Source organism: Manihot esculenta, chromosome 1, assembly GCF_001659605.2.
Source record: "Manihot esculenta cultivar AM560-2 chromosome 1, M.esculenta_v8, whole genome shotgun sequence".
Classification (NCBI taxonomy): Eukaryota; Viridiplantae; Streptophyta; class Magnoliopsida; order Malpighiales; family Euphorbiaceae; genus Manihot; species Manihot esculenta.
The window spans coordinates 29,271,171-29,296,267 of record NC_035161.2 but is presented as its reverse complement, the minus strand read 5'-3'; the positions used below and the strand labels follow the sequence as shown (position 1 = coordinate 29,296,267).

The 25,097-nt window shown below is 29.1% G+C and overlaps 3 protein-coding genes across 4 annotated transcripts; 1 reads left to right on the top strand and 2 right to left on the bottom strand.

Moving 5' to 3' along the window:
- Positions 1-6,112: 6,112 nt before the first annotated feature.
- On the bottom strand, positions 6,113-7,362 carry LOC110622046 (amino acid transporter AVT1I). Its single transcript, XM_021766398.2, has 2 exons — positions 6,773-7,362; positions 6,113-6,694 (listed from the first exon to the last, which is right to left on the bottom strand). The coding sequence occupies exons 1-2, from the start codon at positions 7,262-7,264 to the stop codon at positions 6,173-6,175; spliced, it is 1,014 nt and encodes a 337-aa protein (XP_021622090.1). The 5' UTR covers positions 7,265-7,362; the 3' UTR covers positions 6,113-6,172.
- Positions 7,363-12,897: 5,535 nt separating this feature from the next.
- LOC110622032 (aquaporin NIP2-1) lies at positions 12,898-15,766 on the top strand. Of its 2 annotated transcripts, none has more exons than XM_021766381.2 (6): positions 12,898-13,009; positions 13,108-13,259; positions 13,381-13,605; positions 14,623-14,817; positions 14,912-14,973; positions 15,332-15,766. In XM_021766381.2, the coding sequence occupies exons 2-6, from the start codon at positions 13,131-13,133 to the stop codon at positions 15,585-15,587; spliced, it is 867 nt and encodes a 288-aa protein (XP_021622073.1). In that variant the 5' UTR covers positions 12,898-13,009; positions 13,108-13,130; the 3' UTR covers positions 15,588-15,766. The 2 variants fall into 2 exon arrangements, with proteins under 2 accessions (XP_021622073.1, XP_043812672.1); XM_043956737.1 differs by having other exon boundaries at positions 12,958-12,975.
- A 3,309-nt stretch (positions 15,767-19,075) lies between these two features.
- Positions 19,076-20,198, bottom strand: LOC110622612 (gibberellin-regulated protein 4). Its single transcript, XM_021767181.2, has 4 exons — positions 20,038-20,198; positions 19,875-19,919; positions 19,756-19,789; positions 19,076-19,485 (listed from the first exon to the last, which is right to left on the bottom strand). Exons 1-4 carry the CDS (start codon positions 20,098-20,100, stop codon positions 19,304-19,306), a joined length of 324 nt encoding a protein of 107 aa, XP_021622873.1. The 5' UTR covers positions 20,101-20,198; the 3' UTR covers positions 19,076-19,303.
- Between the last annotated feature and the right edge of the window lie 4,899 nt (positions 20,199-25,097).

Here is a 25,097-nt window from a genome sequence, read left to right as displayed (position 1 = left end):
ATTTTTTTATTCAATTTAGTTCCGTTTGATTTTTAATTTCGGTTATTTCGATTCGATTCGATTTTAATCAGAAAAAATTAAAAAAATCAAACCGAACTAATTAGTGATAATAATATATTATTTTCAATAAGAAAAATTAAATTATATTGAAATTAAAATATTTTAATTAAATTTTAAAATATTAAAAATAAAATATAAAAAATTAAAAAATTTATTAAAAATTGAAATCGATTAAATCAAATCGAATCGAATCAGATCGGTTCAGTTCGATTCGATTTTTAATTAAAATCGATTCGATTTTTATAAATACTAAAATTTTAATTTTTAATTTATTCAGTTCGGTTCAATTTTAAATCAAACCGACCGAATGCTAACCTTAACCGTGTGATTAATGATTAAATACATCAAGCATTAATCACGTGTATTTAATAATTTTCTATTAGATAATATGTACAACTCGTGACTTCTGGTCTTTTGGGTTGTCTGCCATAAGTCCCCATGCTAGTGACAGGCTGCCAACTACCCCCAAATTATAATTTTATGAGGCACAATAGCTAAATTTTTTGGATTTTTATCAATTATAACTAATATTTTTAATTTTATTTAATTTAAATTAATTTTAAAAATTAATATAATTTTTATTGAAAATATTTGTTTATGCAAATTATTAACTAAATATAAAAAAATAAAATTTTTTGGATAATAAGAATCGTGATGAATTTAAACAATTTTACTTTCTAAAAATATTTTGAATATATTATTATTTGAATTTATGATATTTTACATTAATTCTTAATTTGGATGGAGAACAAAGGAAATGACAGAATGAATACGTATCCTATATTAGAAGTTTTATGAGGAAAAATTAAAAAAAAACAATAATAATGGCGGATGCCTTACTCAACTTTACTTTCTTCTCAAAATTGATGAAAAAAGATTTGTCTCTTCCATAATATCAACAAATATTTTCAAATATAACCATTTTTATCCTCAAGGCTAAAAACCCTATCCCATTTCTTTTTTATCCAATAAAAAACTTCCACATACGGAGGAAGAGATAATTTCAACATTAGACTAAAAAAATAGGTGAATTATCTTTTTAAAAAAAATCTAAAAAATTTCCATAGTATGAATAGGCAAGGAAAATTTCTAACTTCTATCTATCGTCCATTTGTACTGAGTGTGAAAGTTGATGATATATATAAACTATGTTATCATTCGACAATGCAAAACTACTACGGAATTTATGTTGGATTAGAGCAAGCGGCCAAAATCTTTTTACGTGAGTTGCTCCCAGCTAGTCACGTCTTTGTAGAAAACGACAGCATTTTGATCAAGTGTACCTGCCCTATTACATAATCGCAGCCGTAGTTTAATAATTTTATAATTATTGCCTAAAATTATTTTTTAAAAAAAAAATTAATAAGTTTGAATTGACACTAAAATGGTCTTTTTAATTAAATGATAAAAATTTGATTTTTTTTTTAATTTTAATTGGAGCTAATTAATATACTAAAAAATTACTAGTGAGAAAAACCAGCTTTGAGGTCAATTTACTAATTAATCTTTTCCTCATAATTGACATATCAATTATTATATGATAATATTATTAGGAAACAAAGATTTGGGTATCTGAATTTGAATTCAGCTAGAATTCTTTTTCTTACGTTTTTTTCTTTATGGGGTTGTACGAAGTTTTTTATTTTTTTAAAACATGCATGGAGTGCAATGATGTAGCCAAAGTTGTAGGAAAGCTGGTTAGGCAAAGAAAATCGACATGAAAAGGACATATTAAGTGTACCCATAATTAAAACATGCATAATAATTCCAAAAACAAAAGAGAAAGTTGGTGAGATGGAACCTGACAAAGCATTGAGTCCATTGAAACAAGTCATGAAGAAACTTGTGCTATAGCCACTGGTGTCTGGATCGCTTTCATCACCCTTTTCTTCTGCAAACCCTAGTTTTTGTCTCTTCTCTTCAGGAATGAGAGGCACGGTAAGGGAGACCGCCTCTTCTTGCCGATCACCCTCCATTGCATGCATGTATGTATTGTTATTAAGGAGATTGGCCACGTACTGTCACTTATGCTTGATCTCTATTGTTGAATCTTTAGAGAGAGATATGGGTCAATGAACTCAAATTGTTCAGACATACATATGGTTGGAACATATATAGGATTGAAATGTTGAAATCCTAAAGAAATAGCAATTGCATGGGTAGAGTAGAAGATCACGTAGATGTCTTTGTGGAGTGTTTAGGGTTTCAACACTTTTAAAGGGAGGCCACCCATTTATACAGGACTCTGCCGGTTTCTCGCAACTCAGGCCAGTTTGTGTATACATTTGGTATCATCTCAACCTTAACTATTGCATCACATTTTAATTAATGTTGTTTCTATTTTTTAACTGTTCAATGACTTATGAGTTGTACTACTCCCTTCTTCCTATACTCTTTGTCTCAAAATATACACATACTATATGGTAATTTATTTATACAAAATTTATTAGTGTTACGAAAAATACAATAAATTTATTCCTAAAGTTTTAGAAAATACAATATAAAATTTATTAATTTACCTATATTAACTATAGTTTTTATTATTTAGCCTGACTTATTAGTAGTTAAAGGTATATGCAATGTAACTCGTTTGATAGATATTCAAATTCAAATTTTCACTCCTTTTAACTCTTTAATAGTGAAAATTATAGTTTTTATTAATTATTTTTATTAATGAAAATAATTAGGGATTAGCAATTCTCTTATAATACGTCTGAAAATAATCTCTAGAGAACAACATCCCAATCTAATTCTCTTATGACACGTCTGTGGACAATTATATACGTGTGGATTTCTATTATAGGAAGTAACAACATACAGTATTCAATTTGTACATTAAAAGTTGTAAGGGATATCTAAAAAAAGGTTCATTAAAGCTATACAGTATTTATTCCTTGTGGAGTCAGATACTTAACTTTTAATTCAAGTTATAGCTGATCCCAATTATTAGGATTTCTTATCATTTGATAGTCTTATTTTTTATTATACATCTCTTATTCGGAGATAATTTTTATTTTTATTAATTTTGTCTGTAAGTCTGCTAATGGTGTACCTCATGCGCTTGCTCGAGCTAGTAATGATATTTCGGACCTAATTGAGGTCTTTTTCTCACCTCTTAGTTATATTTCTATTGTTCTTGAAATTTAATGAAATTTATGTTTTATTCAAAAAAAAAATATTTTGTGAAGTTTTTTAATTTAGAGAGATTTATAATTTAGTCCCTGAGTATTATTATTATTAACAAGTCAGTCCTTGTATTTTTAAAAACCTATTAAAACGTCCTTATGTTTTTTTTCCGTCAACGAAATAGTCCTTCCGTCCTCTTTTCCGTTAAAATTAGATAAAAGAGGAGAGAAAATTTTTAAAATCCAATTTTACCCTCAAATAAAACCCTTTATTTAGTCTCTGGATATTATTATTATTAACAAGTTAGTTCTTACATTTTCAAAAATCTATTAAAATATTTTTATTTTTTTTTCATATCTATTAAAACGCACTTATCGTTTCTTTCCATTAATGAAATAGTCCCTATTTTTTCTCACATCTATTAAAACATCCTAATCGTTTCTTTTTGTCAACGAAATAGTCCCTATCTTTTCTTTTCTCCTCCTCCTCCTCCTCCTCCTCCCTGGAGGAGGAGGAGGAGGAGGAGGAGGAGGAGGAGGAGGAGGAGGAGAAGAGAAAGAAGAAGAAGAAAAAAAAAGAAGCAGAAGAAGAAGAAGAAGAAGAAGAAGAAGAAGAAGAAGAAGAAGAAGAAGAAGAAGAAGTAGCAGAAGAAGAAGAAGCAGAAGCAGCAGAAGAAGAAGAAGCAGCAGAATAAGAAGAAGCAGAAGCAGCAGAAGAAGAAGAAGAAGGAGGAGGAGGAGGAGGAGAGAAAGAAGAAGAAGAAAAAAAAAGAAGCAGAAGAAGAAGAAGAAGAAGTAGCAGCAGAAGAAGAAGAAGCAGAAGTAGCAGAAGAAGAAGAAGCAGAAGAAGAAGCAGAGGAGGAAGAGAAAAATAATGGGGGGTAATTTAGTCTTTTACTATATTTTTAACGGCAAAAATAGACGGAAAGACTATTTCGTTGACGGAAAGAAAACATAAAAACGTTTTAATAGGTTTCTAAAAATACAGGGACTGACTTGTTAATAATGGCAATATCCAGGAACTAAATTGTAAATCTCCCTTTAATTTATATATATATAAATATTTATTTAAATTCCGTTCACTATAGAGTACAAATAAATGAATTTATTTATGAGAAAGTATCTATTTAAATATTTTTTAAATTCATAATAAATTAGGTTTATCTAAAAATTTATATATATATATATAAAAAGCAAGAAAACAAAACTAAACTATAACACTGCAAATACTAGGCATGGGAATGTAACAGTACCGGCAATGTTTGAACTGCCGAAACCATTGAAGAGAGTGTAGGCAAAGCGGTAAACTCACACTTGATCATTTTCACAACCACCTGGTTATCACATTCAACAAGATGAAAATGTCACAAATTCCATGCAAGCTTCATAATAATAAGGGAGAGCGAAAAAAATCAATTAAAATCGAAATAGAATTTTGTGCAGTGGAGCTTGGGGGGATTGATTTTGTTAATCTGTTGCTGTTGTTGAGTTGAATTATTCTTAAGGGCTATTTGGTTTAACAGTTAAATACAATTAATAACGGATGGTTATAGTTATTTACATTAAGTATTTACTATAACTTTATATAGTTAATTGATATTGATGTTATCTATATCATCAATGTAATAAATATATAATTACTTTTTTATTTTATAATTTTCATTTATTTTATTTTTTTATATATATTAAAAAAATAATTTTTGTGGAGCTACTTTAGGCTTGTGGGATGGACATTACAAATGAAATTGAAATTGAATATATATTACTTAAACTATAAACTATTAAATAATTTTGATTTAACTATTTTTGCTCAAGTATAATTTTTTATTGATTTTCTAAGTATATTATTAAAGAATATTTTGAATACTCATTTAAAAAATAACAATTAATGAAATATTAAAAAAAATAAAATTAAATAGAATTATAATGGTTAATTTATATGTTATTATATATAAAAAAAATAATTTTAAAATAAAAAAATAAATAATAATTATAAGAAGAACCATTTCAAAAAAAATAATTATAAAACGAAGTGAGTATTTATTAATTATATCATTATTATTTAGGATATGTTTAATTTAATTATTGAATAAAATTAATAGCTGATAGTTGTTACATGTTTAATAAATTATATTTAATTGTTACAGTTAATATATAAAATGATGATATATCATATTATTTATTTGTTATTTAAAAATAGATAAAATTAATAGTTTATTATATAATATTTAAAAATAATAATTATTAATAAATATAATCTATTTTTATGTCCATACATATTTTTATATAAAATATATTTATAAATAAACGGATCTTTCCTCTTCTTCTCAAAGCATGTGACATTTTCTCAGCAGTATTAGCACTCATTATCTTTGTGGATGCAAATAATTCCTTCCAAGAAAGATCAATATTTCCTTCTTCATTTATAATTGAGATGAAGGCAGATGAGCTGACACAAGAACAATTAACCTTTTCTCTTCTTTGCAAAGGTTATTTCCACAAGCAAAACAGGAAGATTGAAATATATATCTAACGGGATTATTTATACGCATGCGAATATAATTTTTTTTAAAATTAATTGTTTTTTAAAAAATATAGAAATTAATTAAAAACAAAGAATAAAAGCTTTTGATCATTTAATTTTTTTATTTTTTTTTTATTCAAAATTAAAGAGAGTCGAGCTGAAATTATAAAAATAGATATTTAATCTGTACATGTAAAGTAATTGGCAGGTGTAGTGTTAAAATTTTGAATCCATTGAAATGTGTACAAGCTTATACAAGAAATCAACTAGGAATAATGAATCTAGTTTAGGAAACTAATGTCTACAACACCTACAATACTAGTATCAGGATATTATTGGAGTAGTTAAAAGCACAATTGCTTGTCTTGTAGTGTGGAAGGTAAGGATCTCAAATCTTGGCATATCTCCCCTTCCCTTCTAAGAAATAATGTTTTTTTTTAAAAAAAATTACCATTATGGTTACTTAATGATCAGAATGCCCTAGAATTCGCAAGAGAGCAGTGTGAGTACCAAATATTACGACAACAACACCCAATACTAAAATTCCACCTATTACTGCCACTTCGAATCCAAGTGTCCGGTAAGTGCCTGAAATCTTCAGATAACATAAACATGGAAGTAAAATTGAAGCTGTGACACTTAAAAATGCTCCAACCAGGGACATGAGGAAACCAAAAAAAGGGAAAGCCAGGGCTACAATTACAGTGCTCATCAATAAAGCAGTACTAATGAAAATGTTGAAGGGCTTCTTGTCGCAGTACCATGGAAACCAATTCCTGGTAACATTCACTATTGGCGTAATCATCAATGCATATTTTGATATGGGATTCACCAGGGCGGTGTAAATTGCAAGTCTTGAACTTAATTTTGTGGTAGGGAGGTTTAAGGTCACATGTGATTCAACTGCAGACCCGAACATCGAGTATCCTATAACTGCCATTGATGCATAGCTGATGGTACATGCAACGAAGCAGACAAGCAGGACCTGCAGTCAAAGTTATTCAAGGAAATGATTACTGAACTCGATATGTGCCATAAAGTTCAAATCTTGACAAGAACTTACATTAGAGAACTGATGCTTATTTTTCATAGATGTGTACAGAGTGGGGAACACTGGATGTGCACAATAACAAAACGCATATAAGCTAACAGCAGTGGGGATTCCATCCCAATTCAGCAGCTTTCCCTTTTCATGAAATCCAATTCCATCAAATGCTCCAGCCCAGAAGATTGAACAGAGAATTATAGCAGAAGCTATAACCCCACTAGCAGAGACATAAGAGAGAACGCTCAAATTATCCAACCAAATCGTGGGCAAGATAATAAGAGCAACAATTATAACAAATTTTTGCCTTGCACCAATATGGAATCCTGCCATTTCAAGTTCCACATTAGGAAACAAGTTCTCCAAGTTATCTCCCTCTAGAATCAGAAAACCAGTGGCGACTAGGTAGAGTTCTGTGTACATGAAAATTGATATCACAAGTCTTCCTTTGCTACCAAAAGCACGTTCTCCTATGTCGGGGTAAGTTTTGATATTTGAATCTACTTCCATACATTTCTTAATCAATAAGCCTGAGTAAAAGGCCGCAATGGCAATGATAACAAGAAGAATCAAGCTAAGCCACCCTCCTGCTGCTACTGCATATGGGGTCGATAGTATTCCAACTCCTTGAAAAAAAGAAATTGCTAAGCTAGAGTTAGCGGTAAACTGATAAATCGACGGAAAATTTTCAAGTTAAGAGTTGATTCCAGGAAATCCAACATAGTTTGATAATTGGCAACTCAGCATGAACAGACAAGAATATATAAACTGTGAAAAGGAGTGAATATTTAATTAAGTAAAATAGAACCTGACAAAGCATTTAATCCATTGACAATGGTCTTGAAGGTAGAGGTTGTTCCTCTTGTAATATGCGTCTGCTTACAAAAAAATATGTTTTAGATTTTAGAATAATAACTCAATATTTGAAGATAGAATAAAATTTAAATTATTTATATTCTATTAAAATTTTCTGTATATTTTTCCTGTATATATCCATCTTTCAATGAATAAAATATCACCATTGTATTTGATCTTTTCCTCCTTTCCAGAACCAACAATTGGTGACATCAAAATCATAAAGTTATTCTAAATAAAAAATAAAAATATATTAGCAATAATCAATAAGTTGTCGAGTGGCTACCTAAGAGAACCAGGATCGAGACACACACCCTAATCCCCAACCCAAAAAACCCATCTTTGAGAAATCTTTTCCTGACAAACTGACATATCAATTATTATATCATAATATTATTAGGAAGCAAAGATTTGGGTATCTGAATTTGAGTTCAGCTAGAATTCTTTTTCCCATGTTTTTTCCTTTTTGGGGTTGTATGAAGTTTTTTATTTTCTTATTCTTTCTTTTATTATTACTCTTATTATTTTTTTGTGTCCAAAGTTGTGTAGGAAGGCTGGTTGAAGGCAAAGAAACTCGACATGAATAGGAAATATTAACTATACCCATAATTAACACATGCAAAATAATTGCAAAAACAAAAGAGAGTTGATAAGATTGAACCTGACAAAGGATTGAGTCCATTGAAACAAGTCTTGAAGAAACTTATTATTTTCTTCTGCATGCCCTAGTTTTTGTCTCTTCTCTTCAGGAACGAGAGACACGGTAAGGGAGACCGCCTCTTCTTGCCGATCACCCTCCGTTGCATGCATGCATATATTGTTATTGAGAAGATTGGCCACGTATGGTCACTTATGCTTGATCCCTATTGTTGAACCTATACAGAGAGGGAGAGATCTGGATCAACGGACTCAAATCGTTCAGACATATACATGGTGGGAACATATACAGGATATATTGAAATCTTTAAATCCTAAAGAAAGTAATTGCATGGGTAGAGTAGAAGATCACGTAGATGCCTTTGTGGAGTGTTTAGGGTTTCAACAATTTAGGCCCTTTTAAAGGGAGGCCACCCATTTATACAGGACCTGCCGGTTTCTCGCAACTCCGGCCAACTTGTGTATACATTTGGTATCATCTCAACCTTAACTATTACATCACATTTTAATTAATGTTGTTTCTTTTTTTTCTTCCTCTTGTAATCCTCCCTTCTTTCTATAGGCTTATTGTACTACTAGATGTTAATTTATTTATAGAAAATTTTAGTATTTAGTTTTTGAGCTATGCAAAAACTCTTATGTTTATCTCTTTCTTTTTAAATATATTAATATATATATATATATGCTCATTAAGGTGCAAGCATGGTGCATGATGTGAATGCCCCCTTTGGCTTCTTGTTTTTATTCTGCTCATCAACTTGCAATTTGTATATAACTTTTTTTTTGGAATTGATTTTGTTAATCTCTGCTGTTGTTGAGTATGAATTATTATCAATCTTAACGCCTATTTAATTTAATAGTTAAATACGGTGGATGGGTAGATGAATATTATTGATTAATTGTTGATGATATTTCATTTTTTTAAAATATTTGGTAAAACTTTGTATAGTTATTGATATTGATGTGTAAAATTATTAATAATAGTATATCATATAATTAGTTTTACTGTTAAGATAAATATATATTATTTCATTGATTATGTCATTATTATTATTATTTAAATAGACATATTATTTTTATTTTTCAAATCATTTTTTATTTTTATTTTTAAAATTGATAAATAGAAATTAAAAATTACATTGAAAAAAAAAAGTAAATTGGTCTTTTTATATATCTTGGAATAGCAGTAGTTATTGCAAACCGCTTGAATTTTACAACTTTCCAAAATGCACTAGTTCAAGAGTTTATAATTTAAATAACTTATTGATACTTTTAGCAAATGGGTGTTGAGCAACTATTGGGTATGCAACCTCAGACAACTACACTAAACTTTTGATCTAAATGTCTCCTTAATTTTATTGAGTTGTTGCGTATTTGTCTCATTATTTTGTTTTTGGCATTTGTTTCTGGATAGGAACTAAGAAAGTAGAAAGATAGTTTAAACAACTTCCACTTGCTTGAATTTCTGTTTAATTGTCAAATACAAATTGATTTAGTTTTTATCTTTTTCAATTGCTATATTTTTATTATTTCAATTTTTAAATTTTTTAATTTTAATTTAATTTAAATATTGATCGCAGTTTTTAATTTATTTTTAATTTTAATTTAATTTAAAATCGAATCGAAGAAATATCGACCGCCTAAAAACAATTAGAGTCAAAAGGATACATGCTTAACAGATGCAAGGAGTGAAAGCAACATGCAGTGAAAGAAAACTATTGGACCAAGGGGCCTCAACACCGCTAAGAATAGAGGTGGCATAACACTTGGGCATTTTATTTTATTTGTGCCTTTTACACTAAAGCCTCGCAAGCTATCACCAGCCAACCGATTGCGTGATCTTGATAAACAAAGAAGAGAGTAGATCTGAGCTTTTCCACAGCTTGTAAACACAAAAAGAATCACAATACAATGATCACAGAGAAGCAGCCGTTCTGCGTTGTAATTAGAGCACGACTGCGCGCATGCACATAAAATCAGGTTGACGTAAGAATTTCTCTGCGCTGCCATTGGTACATCTCCAAGTTTTTCTCAAAGAAATTAATTAACCAACCCATGAAAGCTGCGACTTAAGCATCGAATAATTACTTGGATATTGCGTGGTCCAATATGCATATCATGTGGTACACAAAAACACAATAATTATTTTTTTTTCGTAATTAAAAAATATAATTTATTCATTAATACTGAAATTTTCTAGAATTGAAAATATCGAATTTTAATTTCAGTTGGAGTTAATTATATATATGCATGGGTGATCTTACCTGAAAAAGGGGAAATCTAAAAGCATCTTTGCCTATAAGAATTTGATTCCTTTTTTGATAAGTCTCTCCACTTGTGTAGCTAGTAGAAGGCAGGGGAAAAAGCACATATTCTCTTCCTGCTGAGGGAAAACAAAGAAAAAATATATTATTATTTAAAAAAAAACTTTTATTAAATCAAAGAGAAGTACGAATTAGCTTCAAATTATTAAGTAAGCCATTATAAAAATATATTAGTAATTAATTATCTTATTTTCAATTGAAACAATAAAATATTTTGTTATTCAATTTGGTAGAGTATGCTTATTCAATGATATTGATAGATTACCACTTCTCAACTCTAAACGTATTTCAAAAAATCTGATTTAGTAACTATCATATACACTAAGTTTGATAACCCTTGTCATATATAATCACCACCTTGATTTTTTTCTTTAAAAAAAAATAAAAAAATTTGCATGCAACCTTTTTTTTTTTTTTATTAAACTCATGATGCTAAAAGCATGATGTAATCACCTTGAAAACTTCATAAAAAGACAAAAGGAAATTTAATAGAGTTCCAACAGAGTCTGGGAATTTTGCTTTTGTCAACTGCCGATTATGCTCCATCCATTCGGTGACCTGCAATGTATTTCGGAATTTTAACCTTTCATTTACAAAAATTATTTTTTTAAAAAGTTAATTCAAACAAATTTTTAGAAAATTATTTATGATTTTTTAAAATAAATTCTTTTCAAAATTGAAAAATAAATTTTCTCATTGAAAAATTAAATTAAATTTTTACAAAATTTTAAATTTCAAATTGAGAGCGAAGAGAAGGAGACTGGAAGAATTTTGATGACCGCTGGATTTCTCCACCCCGGTCTGAGGGCCAAGTCCATGATATCAATCCATTATTTAGAGGCCCTCAAGTCTCTCTTATGATTCAGGTCCAGCCCACCAGTCCGCTCAATCTTGAGATCGGGCTCTATTCCGACTCCACGATCAGGCCAGTCCAGCCTTTATGATCCGGCGATCCTATCCTCTCTAGACCCAACTCTAATTCCATCTTTCGGCCTAGCCCAGAGGAAGGAAGGCGACCAACTCACTCGTCTGGTAGGCCCATTTGCACGCGCGTCTGAGAGAATCGGAGGCCGCTACACATGGGGCAGTGATCTGATCTCCTCATACGTCCATATCAACGTGACAGGAACAGGTGACCAATGATATACATTCTGTTACACGTCACTAGCGGACAAAAGAAAACATATAAAGGGAGAAATGTTCTTCTCTACGTCTAAACTTTTTCCAATTTTACAGAACCTTTGTAAAATCCTATTTTCTGGATCTTATATCATCAAATTTGAAACTAAGTCTAACTAACTATAAACTATTATAAATAGAAGGATATTTTGTCGAGGATGAGACAGAAATGCCAGATCAGTAGCCACGTCTATTATGCGTTGAAAGAACAAGTTCAAGCTAAAAATATTTTGTAAGTTAATTATATAATTAATGACTAGTTGAATATGTAAATTAATTAATTCTAATAATTAAATATGACTAATTAACACATTTTTTAACCTCCAATCCAATTGTATCAATCATCAATATGAAATCCTTTTTGCCTTGTAATGTTCATGCATGCTTCCTACCAAAATAATTAAATAATTAAATTCAATATAATATGATTTGGGTTATAAATTACATTTTTTTCAAGTAAAAATATAATTTATAAATATTATCATAAAAATATATTTCATATTTAAATAATTATATTTACATTAAACGAGTTGAAATATTTTAATTAAGAACTTAATAATAATTTATACTCATTTTAAATTGTCCAGATTTTGACTGCTACCGACTGGGAAGATAGAGTTGTGAGTGCGGTAGGTCTGTGCTCTGTGGAAGCAAAATCTAGGCAAGTAAAAGAGATTAATTTAAAGAAGAATATGTATTGTTAAATCTTTTATTTGGAAAGATTTATTTTGTTTAAAAAAATTAAATAACTTTTTATGAATTTTTGTATTTTTTTTTAAATATTTTTTTAAAAAATAAGAGATTGTGATGATAATGGCAAAGTGAGTGAAGGATGTAAAAATTTATGAGTTTTACTCTTAACCAAGTGAGTAATGTTTATATCATATAGCTTAATTAATTAATTCAATTGTACAAGTTTAATTATCTAGTATTTATTATCAAAATTATATAGAAATTTTTTTTTCCACAAGTATCATACAGATCCAAGAAAAATAATATACGACAATAATTTCATTATTATTAGCAAAAAATTAAATCAATAAATCTGATGAAAAAAAAAAAAAGTTGACAACTTTAACGACCGCAAAAGAAATCCTTGTGTTACAACCAAGGAAAAATAAATTAAAAAAAAAAAAAATATATATATATATATAATGAGCTCTGCTGCTAGTAATGGATATATTTGATTTTGCAGAGAACCTGTAGGTACAGGGTATATTAGCAACTTGTGTTAACTTGGGTATCTTTTTCTTGATTCTCTAGCTATCTCCCTTCTATATTTATATAAATAATTCATTTCCCTCAATCATTTTCTATATCGTTCCATCAATTTTGCAGGCTTCTTTTTGGATCAAGAAATAATGGCGACAATAGATCCAAATCTCAACACCTCAGCTTCCATGGAAGATAATCTGGTCTCTGTGGAGAACCCAAAGTCTCAACTCGTTCAATCATTTCGAAAAAATTATCCTCCTGCTTTTCTCAGAAAGGTAATAACGATCATTTTTTTTCTGCTTTCCTAGGAAACAAACACGTAGAAAAGAAAATACATATAAAGTGAATGCATGGTCTATTGAAGTTCAAAAAACGTACTGATCTCAGCAAACGCAGGTGGTGGCAGAGGTCATGGCAACGTATTTGTTGGTGTTTGTGACATGTGGAGCTGCTGCAATTAGTGCAAGTGATGAACAAAGAATCTCAAAACTAGGAGCCTCAATAGCTGGAGGGCTCATAGTGACAGTGATGATCTACGCAGTGGGACATGTCTCTGGTGCTCACATGAACCCTGCAGTCACTGCAGCTTTTGCAGCTGTTCGCCATTTTCCATGGAAGCAGGTGAAAAAACAAACATTAATTCATCCTCTATACATTATTTGGTAATTTTTTTTCAATTTTCTGCTTTGATTTGGGAGTATGTGGATAGGTTTCATCGATCAGTAGACAATATAAGGCCATGCATATCTGGTGACAGGCTTAGGATACAGATAGGACAACAGTAATAATCTGACCCACCGCCCATTATATGAGGTTCATCGCTTCAGGTTTTTTGCCAGCCACTCGTGGCCACAAAATTGCTTAAATGTGAAAACTTGTCTATTTGTCAGTTTCCTCTTTAATCATCTCCTTCTTCATTGTTATTATTTGTAAAACCAAGAAAAGATCATGGAAGCTAATAACAACGTTCGGTTTAATAATACTGCATGCCAAATGTCACAATTTCAGAAGATTAAATCATTAGATAAGTAATGATTCCACCTAATAGAAATCGTTTTCAAAACTGTTAAATTTCGAGTTGGGATTCTAATTATTAAGCTTGTAATAGATAAATTATTCCCTTAATTTCAGAGAGAAATTGTTTTTCCCTTTTTGAGAGAGGGGGGAGAGTAGGGTTATGGATAGGAAAAAGGGTGGTTGCCTGGCCAGTGGCCACAAGATGAGGAAAGAGGAATCTTTATAAAGGGCATATGCAAATAGACAAAATTAAATTCTCATTTGACCGCACAATACGCATTAATGGGTCCTCACAGAAAACAGCCAAACCAAAAATTGTTTATTATTTTTAAAATAATTTTTCTTTTTTTTGATCAAATAATTGTTACGTACTATTAAATGTATTCCTGTTTTAAAAATAGCTAGTTGAACCTATTTTTTTATTTTCCAACTTTGACAAGCACTCCACGTTCCACAATGCTATAGCATAGTGACAAATACAACTGTATTTTCCTGCGATTAAATTAGAAGAAAATCCATTAATAAGAGTAATTAATTTCGATAATGATTTTTTTAAAAAAAAATCTCAGTTCATGTGCTTCTTCTAAAATAGAATGATTTTTTTTTTTTTAATTGTTACAGGTGCCATTTTACGTAGCAGCTCAGTTAACTGGAGCAATATCTGCTTCATTTACATTGAAAGTGCTACTTCATCCTATAAAACACGTAGGCACAACTTCACCTGCAGGGTCAGATCTCCAAGCTCTCATCATGGAAATTGTTGTAACGTTTTCTATGATGTTTGTCACTTCAGCAGTGGCAACTGACACAAAGGCTGTAAGTATTTCAGGAATAAAACATCCTCAATTAACTCAAACCTTTTGCCTTTTTCTTTTTTTTAATTAATTATTTTGCCTCTTTTTAACTGTAGATAGGAGAATTGGCAGGTATAGCAGTTGGTTCTGCTGTGTGTATAACATCTATACTGGCCGGGTAAGCCATACCCAACAGAGTAGGCACTTCCCTTTTTTAACTTCCAAAATCATACAATATCAATAAATTAACTTTTTTTTAATATATATAAATAAATTAACTCTTAAGATATTCCCTTTTGTGATTCATGTGACCTACAAGAATTGGACCTACTCTCCACTACCATTATGGGTCTAGGCCTTCATTTTTTTTTTATTATAAGATATTTTTTCTAATTAAGAAAATGCCAAATTGAAATATTTATGAAAACTACAAGGGGATATGGCCTGGTAAACTTGGAAGCAGAGCCTTGGGAAACCCTAGTTTGATGTGGAGAATCCACAGCTATAAAACTAATAATTTGTCTAGTGATCCTCAGTCCAGTATCAGGCGGCTCTATGAACCCTGCAAGGACGCTAGGGCCAGCAATTGCTAGTGCACACTACAAGGGGATATGGGTCTACTTGATTGGACCAGTGGTGGGAACACTGCTTGGAGCATGGTCTTACAACCTGATTCGAGTGACTGATAAGCCAGTCCAGGCAATTTCTCCTCGCTCTTTTTCATTCAAACTTCGTAGAATCAGAAGCAAAGACATGGAGGCTCACAATAACGATCCTCTCGATGCTCTTTGAAGTTGTCTCCCACTACAATACCATAGAATAGAGAGAATAATGCTCTTCTTCACTTGTAATATCTTCGGACAATCTTTACTGATTGCATGTACTGAATTGTTAAGTGTCAACATGGTTAGCACTTAACATGCTAACAAATTACCAAACACATGCAATACAACCTCTCAATCTCCTTCAAATGTTTTATGATTTTCTTGAAATATTCTCTCCAAACAAAATGACAAAAATTAATAGTTTGTTTTCTGTCCAAGGTAAAGAAGGTTCAATTGATAATAATTGTGGTACAGAGCAAGGCTGAAAACCAAGTAAAATGCAAGCCCAAATACAAAGAGAGTGGTAAAAAGCACCCTACTATCTCTTACAACTGGGCCCAAGCCCTTAGACAATCAAACCCTAATAGCTACAGAAGTAGAAGGGCACTCCAGTGCCCTGTTCACATCTCCTGCAACAGGAAGGCAAATCATGATGGCAGAAGAACTAATCTCCATTGCCACACATCTTTAAACTCAAAGCTAGAGTAGAAGGGAATTTCAACAAGCAAGCAACAGGTCGGTCCAAAACTCTGTTTAATTTTTTCTATAAAGAAAAAAAAAATAAAGAAAAGAATAAAAGCAAGGAGTTTGCTTAATTTGTTGTGATTTCCAAATTTCTTAACTATGAAAAACGGTTAAAAATGAGAAACAACCGCATATGCTTTTTCCTACTTCCTAGAGATTTTTTCTTTTTTCCAATTGGGAATATTTTGCAATTTGGTCTCCGACCACCACATGAACCATTTAATTTTAAGGAAAATTCTAACCATTTAATTTTAAGAAAAATTCTTCTATATATCCAGATGTGCATATTGATTAATATAATTTTAACACGTAATTTAAAATTAAAAAAATATTATTTCAAACGTGATGAGATCTACATATTCTAACCTGTTATATGTGCAAAACAACTTGTACATTCAAATACATATAAGAATTTTCCTAATTTCAATTAGATTCATTGTTTTTGCCTCTAATTTGAGGCTTAATAATAATTAATTAAAATAAATAAATTATTATGTTCGGCTCAATCAATTTTTTTTCTAGATTACAAATTAAATCAGTTTGGTTAATTTTTCAGTTTAAACCGACTTCCACCCACCCTTACCACCATTGTAAGAAAAACAATCAGTACTCTGGCCAACACCACCAACTCCAATTTGTATCATCTTACCAAATTGTACAATCGTTTGAACCATACTAGTCACCTACAAGTGTAGGGAAGAGCATGACCATCACAACACCACCGCTATCATTGCTGCCTTCATTGCCACAGCCACCGGCACCGCACCAGCAACATCACCAACTACAAACTAAACCGGCACATCACCGCAATTGTAAAAATATTAACATGTAATTATCTTGCAAAATTTAAGAAGAAGAGACTCACTCCTTGCATAATTCTTCGATCTTTTGAACATGTTTGTCAGTCCCACTTGCGTCTTCTACTAGATTTTCGGAAAGGCAAGAGTCAAAGGAGGGAATTTGAAAATTACCGAGTTGTTTTCATGAATTGTTTTGATGTAAGATCTATATAATTGGAATTTTCTTAAATCCATTTTCATTTAACTCCATATTTGATAATTTTTTAAAGAAAAAATTTAAATAAATTCTTATAAAATTAAAATTTATATTTTTTTTAAAATAAATTTTTTAAATTTTAAAAAAATCAAATTTTTTTATTCAAAAAAATTACAGAAAGAAAAAATTAATTAAAATAATTTTTTACAAAATTTCAGCTCCACTAATAATAAGGCTCAAGACCAGAAAAGGATACATCATTAGCACGAGGCTTAAATAAAAAAAAAAAAAAATAAAAAATAAAAAAAAAAAAAAAAATTCTGAAGCCAAATAAACAACTGCAATGCAGGGTTTAACATTTGATTATATTTTTTACTATTTTGAAGAAAGCAATATGAGGGAGAGGTATATAATAGGAAACATAAATGAAACTAGTTATTTTAATTATATTAATTATAATTTGATAATTTATGTAAAATATATTAAGTAAAGAGGGTATTGCATTAATTATATTAATGAATGTGATGTTAATATTTAATTATATTTACTTACATATTTATTTAATAATAAGCATTAAATATTAAATTATATCTAAAGTTTTTTTTTTTTTTTTTTGTCGAAGATGGATTTTATTGAAATATTAAGAGGGCATGTTGCCAGTGTAAAACAAAATTGATTATAACGGCTGTGAAGGAAAGAGGTATCAAGATGGCTATAAAGGAAAGAGGCATCAACAAGGACTTTAGTGGCTAAAGCGTGAGTTACTTTGTTGCCCTCTGGATGAACATGCTTGAAGGAAACATCTCTGAGACGGGTTGCCAATTCATGAATGCTCTTTATCAAATCCTGAATGGTAAGGGGAATAGAGTGATCAGCCATGGCTCACATCACCATCAAGAAGTCTTCCTCAATAATAATATTTTGTAAATTATAGTTGAATGCCAATAAGAGGACTTCACGACGAGCTAAACATTCCAAAACAAGAAAAAATCGCTGAGACGCTTGCTTCAAGGTTTCTCTCTCTCCACACCATTTGCTTGATGGATCCATATGAGACAATGTGTTATTAAAGTGATCATTGCAAGGATGACGTTTAAGTAACATCCATTTAAAAAATTAGATAGTTTAATAGGCAAAGGAATTTTTCAAATATTCTCCAAAAAGGATACTAGGTTGTCAAAGTTACTCGTACTTGGTTCCACTGCAAGTGAAGCACGATGAAGAATTTTTCGAGCAACCCAATATCCAGGGATTAATGATTAATAAATTTCAATTCTAAATAATTCCTCTTGTATTATAGTAACTTCTCAATGATTGAACTCCACGCATTATTTACCCAATCCTATGACCAATTTAACAAGTTTAACGATTGTGTGTATTTTAGGATTTTTTTTTTCTTTTAACATTTCCACAAATAATAAGTCATTTTTATACATGTAGTCCTCAATCCTTGACGTTTGGGCTCAATCAAACCGTTACTCGTCAATCAACCACAACTAACAACCAGAGATGGTGAATGATTTCATTTAGAATATTATCAACTTGAAAGAGTTGAAAATTTCGAACAACTTTCACCAGCCAAATGTCCCACAAATGGGAATTTAACTCCTTTGGCATAATGAGCGTCCCCACACCATTCCCCTGCCTATTTAGCATGCTTGTCGGTGCCCACAAGAAGCGGCCTCATGTGCTTTTCCTGTTTCTCTCATCATGTGTCCAAGATTCAAACACTATTCATTTCCCATACCCAATTTCAATTAGTCAGGCCATCCTCTGATAAATCAATCAAATTGCTTCAAAATTGAGAAAATTCTGCTAATAAAGCAAGCCCACATGAAAAATCTTCACTTTATGATCAAGGATATCTCAGATCTGTCATAATTTAATAGCATATGAATCCCAATATCATCCATACACATGGGATTGGGAGCAAAATCCATAAAACTATAAAATTCATTGATAATATGAATAATAAATTAGCCATCCTGACTCTGAGATCATCAAGTAATGACTTGAAACAAAGAAAACAAACCCACCATAAATCTTATAGGGAACAAAACACACAGTGTATATAGTTAGCAGAACGACTGAAATGGCAACGCACTGATGATTTAAGACCACAGTACTAATATTTATGGTAATAATAGGAATGAGAGATTTGGTTCAAGGGCATTTGGGTCCTCCTTCCTTGGTCTTCCAGTTGTTGTAGCAAGGGCACACAGCTTTATTCCCATAATACCCTGGAGGCACACACAGGCACTTTCTGCAGCATTTCTGACAGAAGAACATGCATGGCTTGTGGTATTGTGTCTTGCTGCATCTCCTCGAGCATTGTGATGGGCATTCTGGTCATTCACAAAACAAACAAAATCATTATCTTTAATGCTTCGTTTCCAGCTTCCCAAACTCATTTTCTAGGTAAAAGGAAGGGTTAATTTCAAGAAAATGACCGCAGTCGAAAGTCACTTGTTTGACTTGGGGTGAATTAGCCCTCGTCTAGATCTCGGAAGTGTGTGAACTCTGTGGGGCTTTCCGTGTAAACTTTGGTTGTTTGGAGGAAAAGAAAAGAAAATAAGAGAGATTCAGCAGAAAAAAACAAGAATGTAGGTGCTTACGGTAGCTCTTAAGACTCCCTGGTCCATATCGCCTCTGAAATTATACCACGATTAGCACTTACTGAATACAATCATACGCATTATTAGCTAAGCATAAGAGAGATGCAAAAATAGCTCACTTGGCTGTTGTAGTGGTGACCTCCATGCCCATGAGATGACATAACCTGATGAACACAGCACAAAAGGGGGGAAAAGGGTTAAATTCTTGCTTATTTTCTTTGATTTTCTTGCTATGAGTTTTGTAATTTTCTTGTTCGAGATGGGAGGAAGAAAGTTTCTTACCAAAGTTTGGAGCATTGAAAGGGCAATGAGGGCCAAGAAGAAAGCAGCAACAAATTTAGCCATGGCCTCGGCCACAGTGCAGAGTCAGTCAGAGTAGAGATCAGAGGTGAAGAAGAGAAGAGAGGAGAGTAGATTGATGGAAAGAGGGGTTGCAGTGTGGGGGTATAAATAGAGATTTTAATGGCGATGATTTGGGCCAAGAGCTTATTAGCTGTGATCCTTTTCATGGTTCACTTTATGTTCTTGCTTGCAATCAGGCCACACCTGCACTGCGCATGCTACATCTGCAGTGTATATAACTTTGTTTATTTATTAATAATAAAATAACCTGCATAGAATCCTTTAAATATTACTGATTCCGTTATTTGGTTAAGGTATTTCAAAAAGTGAATTTCACTATTTTTTTAAATTAAATTAATTTATAAAGTATTAAATTAATTTTTAATTAATTAATAATTTTAATAAGTGTATAAATTTAATTAATTATTTATTTATTTAAATTTAATTAATAACTAAATTATATTATTTAAATCAAATTACTTAACTTTTTAATATAAATAAATATAATAATTTTTATTTATTTTAATTCAATTAAATAATTATATATTTATTTGAGTTAATTAACAAACATATTTTCTAATTAGGATACTCAATACGTCTTGAATATCTAAAAAAATAATAATAATAATAATAGTGTTTCTAAAAAATAATAAAAACAAAAATTAAAATAAAAAAATCATTAAATCTTACAACTTAATAAAAATCTCAAATAGATTAATGTTTAATCGAAAATAAAAAATGAATTTAGAATTATTTTCTTACTTCTAAAACGGATCTTATATAACTTTTTCCGATTAAAACATTAAATGAAATATTTAAATTTAAAAAAAATAAATAAATCAATAAATGTTTTTTTATTGTTGTTAGCATAAATTTTTTATTGTATTTGAAGTTATCTAAAATAATTTAAATTCTATGCTTCTAACAAAATTCAATATGTGTTGTTTATTCATCGAATTTGGATCATAATTTTAAATAAATTAAAATTTTAACTCAAAAATAAATCTAAAATAATCTAATGTGGATTCCTTTTCTTACATTTTAGCATTAAATATGTTTAAAATTAAAATACAAGTAAAAAATTTTGATAAAAATATAACAAAATTATAAAAATTAATATAAAAAATAATGAATTTAACAACTCATTATAAAATAAATTATATGATATATATAAAGTTATTAATCATTTTACATATAAAAATAGTCCATAGATAAAATTACATTCAATAATTACATTAATTACGAAACAAGACCTAAACCTTTTGATTATCAATCCATAATCAACGGTCATTATTCAATCCGCCATATCCGCTAAATAGATCAGGAGTAAAGAATAAAGAGACTGCTCTGCTCTGTCCCCATGTAAGGAAATTCCATAAAGATGCAAGAATAAAGAATCCATTTATCTTGGGAAAAATAAATTTTACATTTACAATAATTAAAATGAAATTAATTAATAAGTAAAATATATCACTAAAACAGTCACCCTTTGTTGACACCGTCATACTGAAATATGGGTTGAAATATTCCATATATTAATGTATAAAAAAACAATTTTCATATATATTGAGATTCATTTATTTAGAAAAAATATTTTTCAAAAAAAAAACTTTCTTACTTTTTTTTGTATAAATTAACTAAGATTTTATTTGTTTTATAAAATATATTTTTTGATATTTAAGATATTTCAAAATTAATAAAAAAATTTTTTTAATTAAAATAAAAATTAATTTTTTTAATGAAAATAATTTCATTTTTCAAAATATCAATCCACCCTTTAAAAATTTTATTAAATACTAATATATAAATTTATCTAATTTTATTTATTAAATAATAACTTAAGGAAAAAAATTTGTTAAAATAATATATTTTTATAAAAATATTTTAAAATATAAATTATTTTTTGTAAATAAAAAGAGACCTTGCGACCCATATGCTAACAATAAATTTGAACCAAATTAGTGAACATGCCCATCTAACTTCGGCTCCAAGCCTTCATAATAACAAATTTCAAGAACTTCTTAAAAAATCATTTACACAGTAACAATAAATTTTCAAAGGAGTCCAAATCAACAATGAAGGATTAATTTTTACCTTATGTTGATATGATTCATTTCATAAAATAAAAATTTAAATGAATTCTAATAAAAAGTATACGTGATTTTATTATTTTTTTTAAATAAAAATTTTATAAATTACACATTTTTTATTTTAAATAAAAAAATTGATTAAAAAATTGGTTAGAAAGAGCGATAGCAAAGGCGAAAGAAATATTAAGCGATGGTTTTAGGCTCATATGTCATTGGGTAAATCACTCATGTGTACATGTTTTAAGTTTCTAGTCTTTTAGTTGATTTTTCTTGAGTTTAAGTGTGGTTTTTTATTTTTATTTTTATTTTTTTTCTGTTTGTAGGTTTCTTTTGGAGTTTGTATTTGTTGTTTTATTGTGTTTGATTTTGTTAATACTCAACTAAGTTGCAGTGGATTATTGAATATTAACATTAGAGTATAGTATATGGCTCCATCACTATACTAAACTGAAAATTTTATGGTTCGATCATCTTACTACTTACTAATGAACATAAAAATTTTAATGATTGCATGTACAGATTTTAATGATTGCATAGTAGGTGATAGGCTATGATCTGTGCGATATCTATGAGTGCATGAAATCGTAAAAAAAAAGAGTATCATATTCACTTAAACGGTAAATTAAGTGTCAAAATATTTATAAAAAATAATTGTAAACTTTAAATAAAATTAAATTAAACACTAACAACATAAAATTTGTAAAATAATTAATATTAAGTATTCCAATTAATATTCAACCATCAACAAAATGAAATTGGTGAAATAATTAATATTTATAAAATAATTAATATTAATTACTTTAAAATATTCAATTAATTCATTTGATTAACAATTCAATTTTAATTATCAAATTTATAATAAATAATTCTAAGGTAAGTGACTTCCCCTCCCAAGTAAAATTAAATTAATTAATTATAAATTATTATCTATTCTCTAATAATATAATAATTTTTTAATTAATTTTATAAATTCTGTGATTATTTTATATAAAACTCTATAAGTTAAATCTTCCTTCCTAATACAAATAGTATTCTTGTGATATCTCAGTATAAAATCATTCTAAACGTTTTATAGGTATTCAAAAATATTAATTTTAATAATTGATTAATAGATGGGTAAAAAAAATCAAATCAAATAAATTAAAAAAAATAATAATCCAAACTACATTAAATTCTCTAGTAAATGAATTTAGTTGTTTATATTCAAAAATTCAACGATAAATTCTATTAAAAAGTTATCCAAAATTATCATACAGTAATTGTGAATAATAAGTCAAAAGAATGAGAGAGAAAGAAAAATTCTAGATATATGAATTTGTCTTCCTAGATATTTTAAATCATACTTTTTAAATTTTTCACAATTTTCGCTATATATATGTATTCATGATTCAAAAGTTATGTATATGTATTCAAATCTTACTTTTTAAAATTTTCATGATTCCTCAGAAGTATTTTAACAGTAAAATATTAAAAATTTTATTAATTTTTCATTTGTTATAAATAATTTTATAAAAAAAAATTAATAAATTTTTGTAAAATTTCAACTAAATTTTTAAATTTAAAAAATTGAATTCTTTTAATTTGAACAAAATAATTATAATAAAAAAATTAATTAAATTAAATTCTTACAAAATTTTTTATTTCAGATAGAGAATAAAAGGATTGTAACTAATAAAATTATATTATTTATTAAAAAAATTGAAAAAAATAAAATAAAAAAGTAAAATTTACCCTTAATTGAAAAAAAATGATTTTAAGAGCAGGTACACTCAAAATCAAGGCAAGACAGCTTACTTTCTTGGTCTCGTGGTAAATGACAAGAAATATTCATCATAAAAATTGCTGACAATAAGTGTATAAAAAAATATATCCTCTTAAAATCAGGGAAGATAATAAAAGCAAGGTAGGTATTAATAAATAAATAAACTTTCAAATGATTATTTATGCAACTCATTATTAGTTTTTTTTTTTTTTCTACATTTTCAGAATCTTATAAAAAATATAAGAAAATTAAAGTTATGGTGTATGTCTGGCTTAGGAAAAAGAAGCATAGGTTAGCTTCGCCCCAGCTGATCGGTCGGTGTCGGTGCGTTTGCTCGTTCAGGATCCGGCCTTAGTTATATTAAAAAAAGTTGTAATTAATTACTATAAAATATTTACTAGGGCAAGATTTTTATGATATTATTATAAAATTGTTAATAAAAAATAGTTGGATGCGATATTCAGGCATCGGCTTGTACTGTTATTGTTCTCACTTCATATTTTAAAGATAAATCTTTTATTTTTTATTAAATTTTTTATTCTATTAATATTTTGGTTGATAAGTTGACTAAAAGTTGTTTACATCATTAAGTGCTTTCTTGAGATTTTCTTGGATCCTGTCTAATTAGTTTTTATATAAATTGTGCTGTTTCTTTTGACATGCACTTTTACATTAAAAAAAAAAAAAAGAGATAATTGAGTAAAAAACGTACTAAGAAATTAATAAATATTAAAGCATAAATATTTTCATAAGCATAGGCATTCCAAGATATCTCGCCATATCATTCTCTTTCACTATACCCAACTCATTATAAATAATACACTTATCATTTTGTAATATATTTTTACTAAATTGAATTGATGATTTAGAAAAATTAAACGCTTGACATGAAACTCCATGATACATTTCTAACGCCGCTTAATAACCAAACACTCCTCCTTTTTAGCCTGAAAAAATAACTAGAAGTCGTCTGCAAAAATATAAGTGTGAGATCGTGGGAGCTGAACTTGCCAACCAACACTCATGTATCAGCCCCTCAGACTCATATTTACAGATCAATTCAGAAAACCCTTCAGCTCCAATAATAAACATGTAGGGAGAGATTGGATCTCCCTCTCCTAGGCATAATAGACCAACTATATCCTCTC

Bases quoted from the DNA above. Each gene is read 5' to 3' on its own strand.
- LOC110622046 (XM_021766398.2), bottom strand. From the start codon at position 7,264: ATGGAAGTAGATTCAAATATCAAAACTTACCCCGACATAGGAGAACGT. The intron at 6,695-6,772 runs GTAAGTTCTTGT...CTTTGACTGCAG, and splicing joins ATAAGCATCAGTTCTCTAAT to GTCCTGCTTGTCTGCTTCGT.
- LOC110622032 (XM_021766381.2), top strand. From the start codon at position 13,131: ATGGCGACAATAGATCCAAATCTCAACACCTCAGCTTCCATGGAAGAT. The intron at 13,606-14,622 runs GTGAAAAAACAA...TAATTGTTACAG, and splicing joins GCCATTTTCCATGGAAGCAG to GTGCCATTTTACGTAGCAGC. The intron at 14,818-14,911 runs GTAAGTATTTCA...TTTTAACTGTAG, and splicing joins TGGCAACTGACACAAAGGCT to ATAGGAGAATTGGCAGGTAT.
- LOC110622612 (XM_021767181.2), bottom strand. From the start codon at position 20,100: ATGGCTAAATTTGTTGCTGCTTTCTTCTTGGCCCTCATTGCCCTTTCA. The intron at 19,920-20,037 runs GTAAGAAACTTT...TGTGTTCATCAG, and splicing joins TTTCAATGCTCCAAACTTTG to GTTATGTCATCTCATGGGCA. The intron at 19,790-19,874 runs GTGAGCTATTTT...GTATAATTTCAG, and splicing joins GTCACCACTACAACAGCCAA to AGGCGATATGGACCAGGGAG.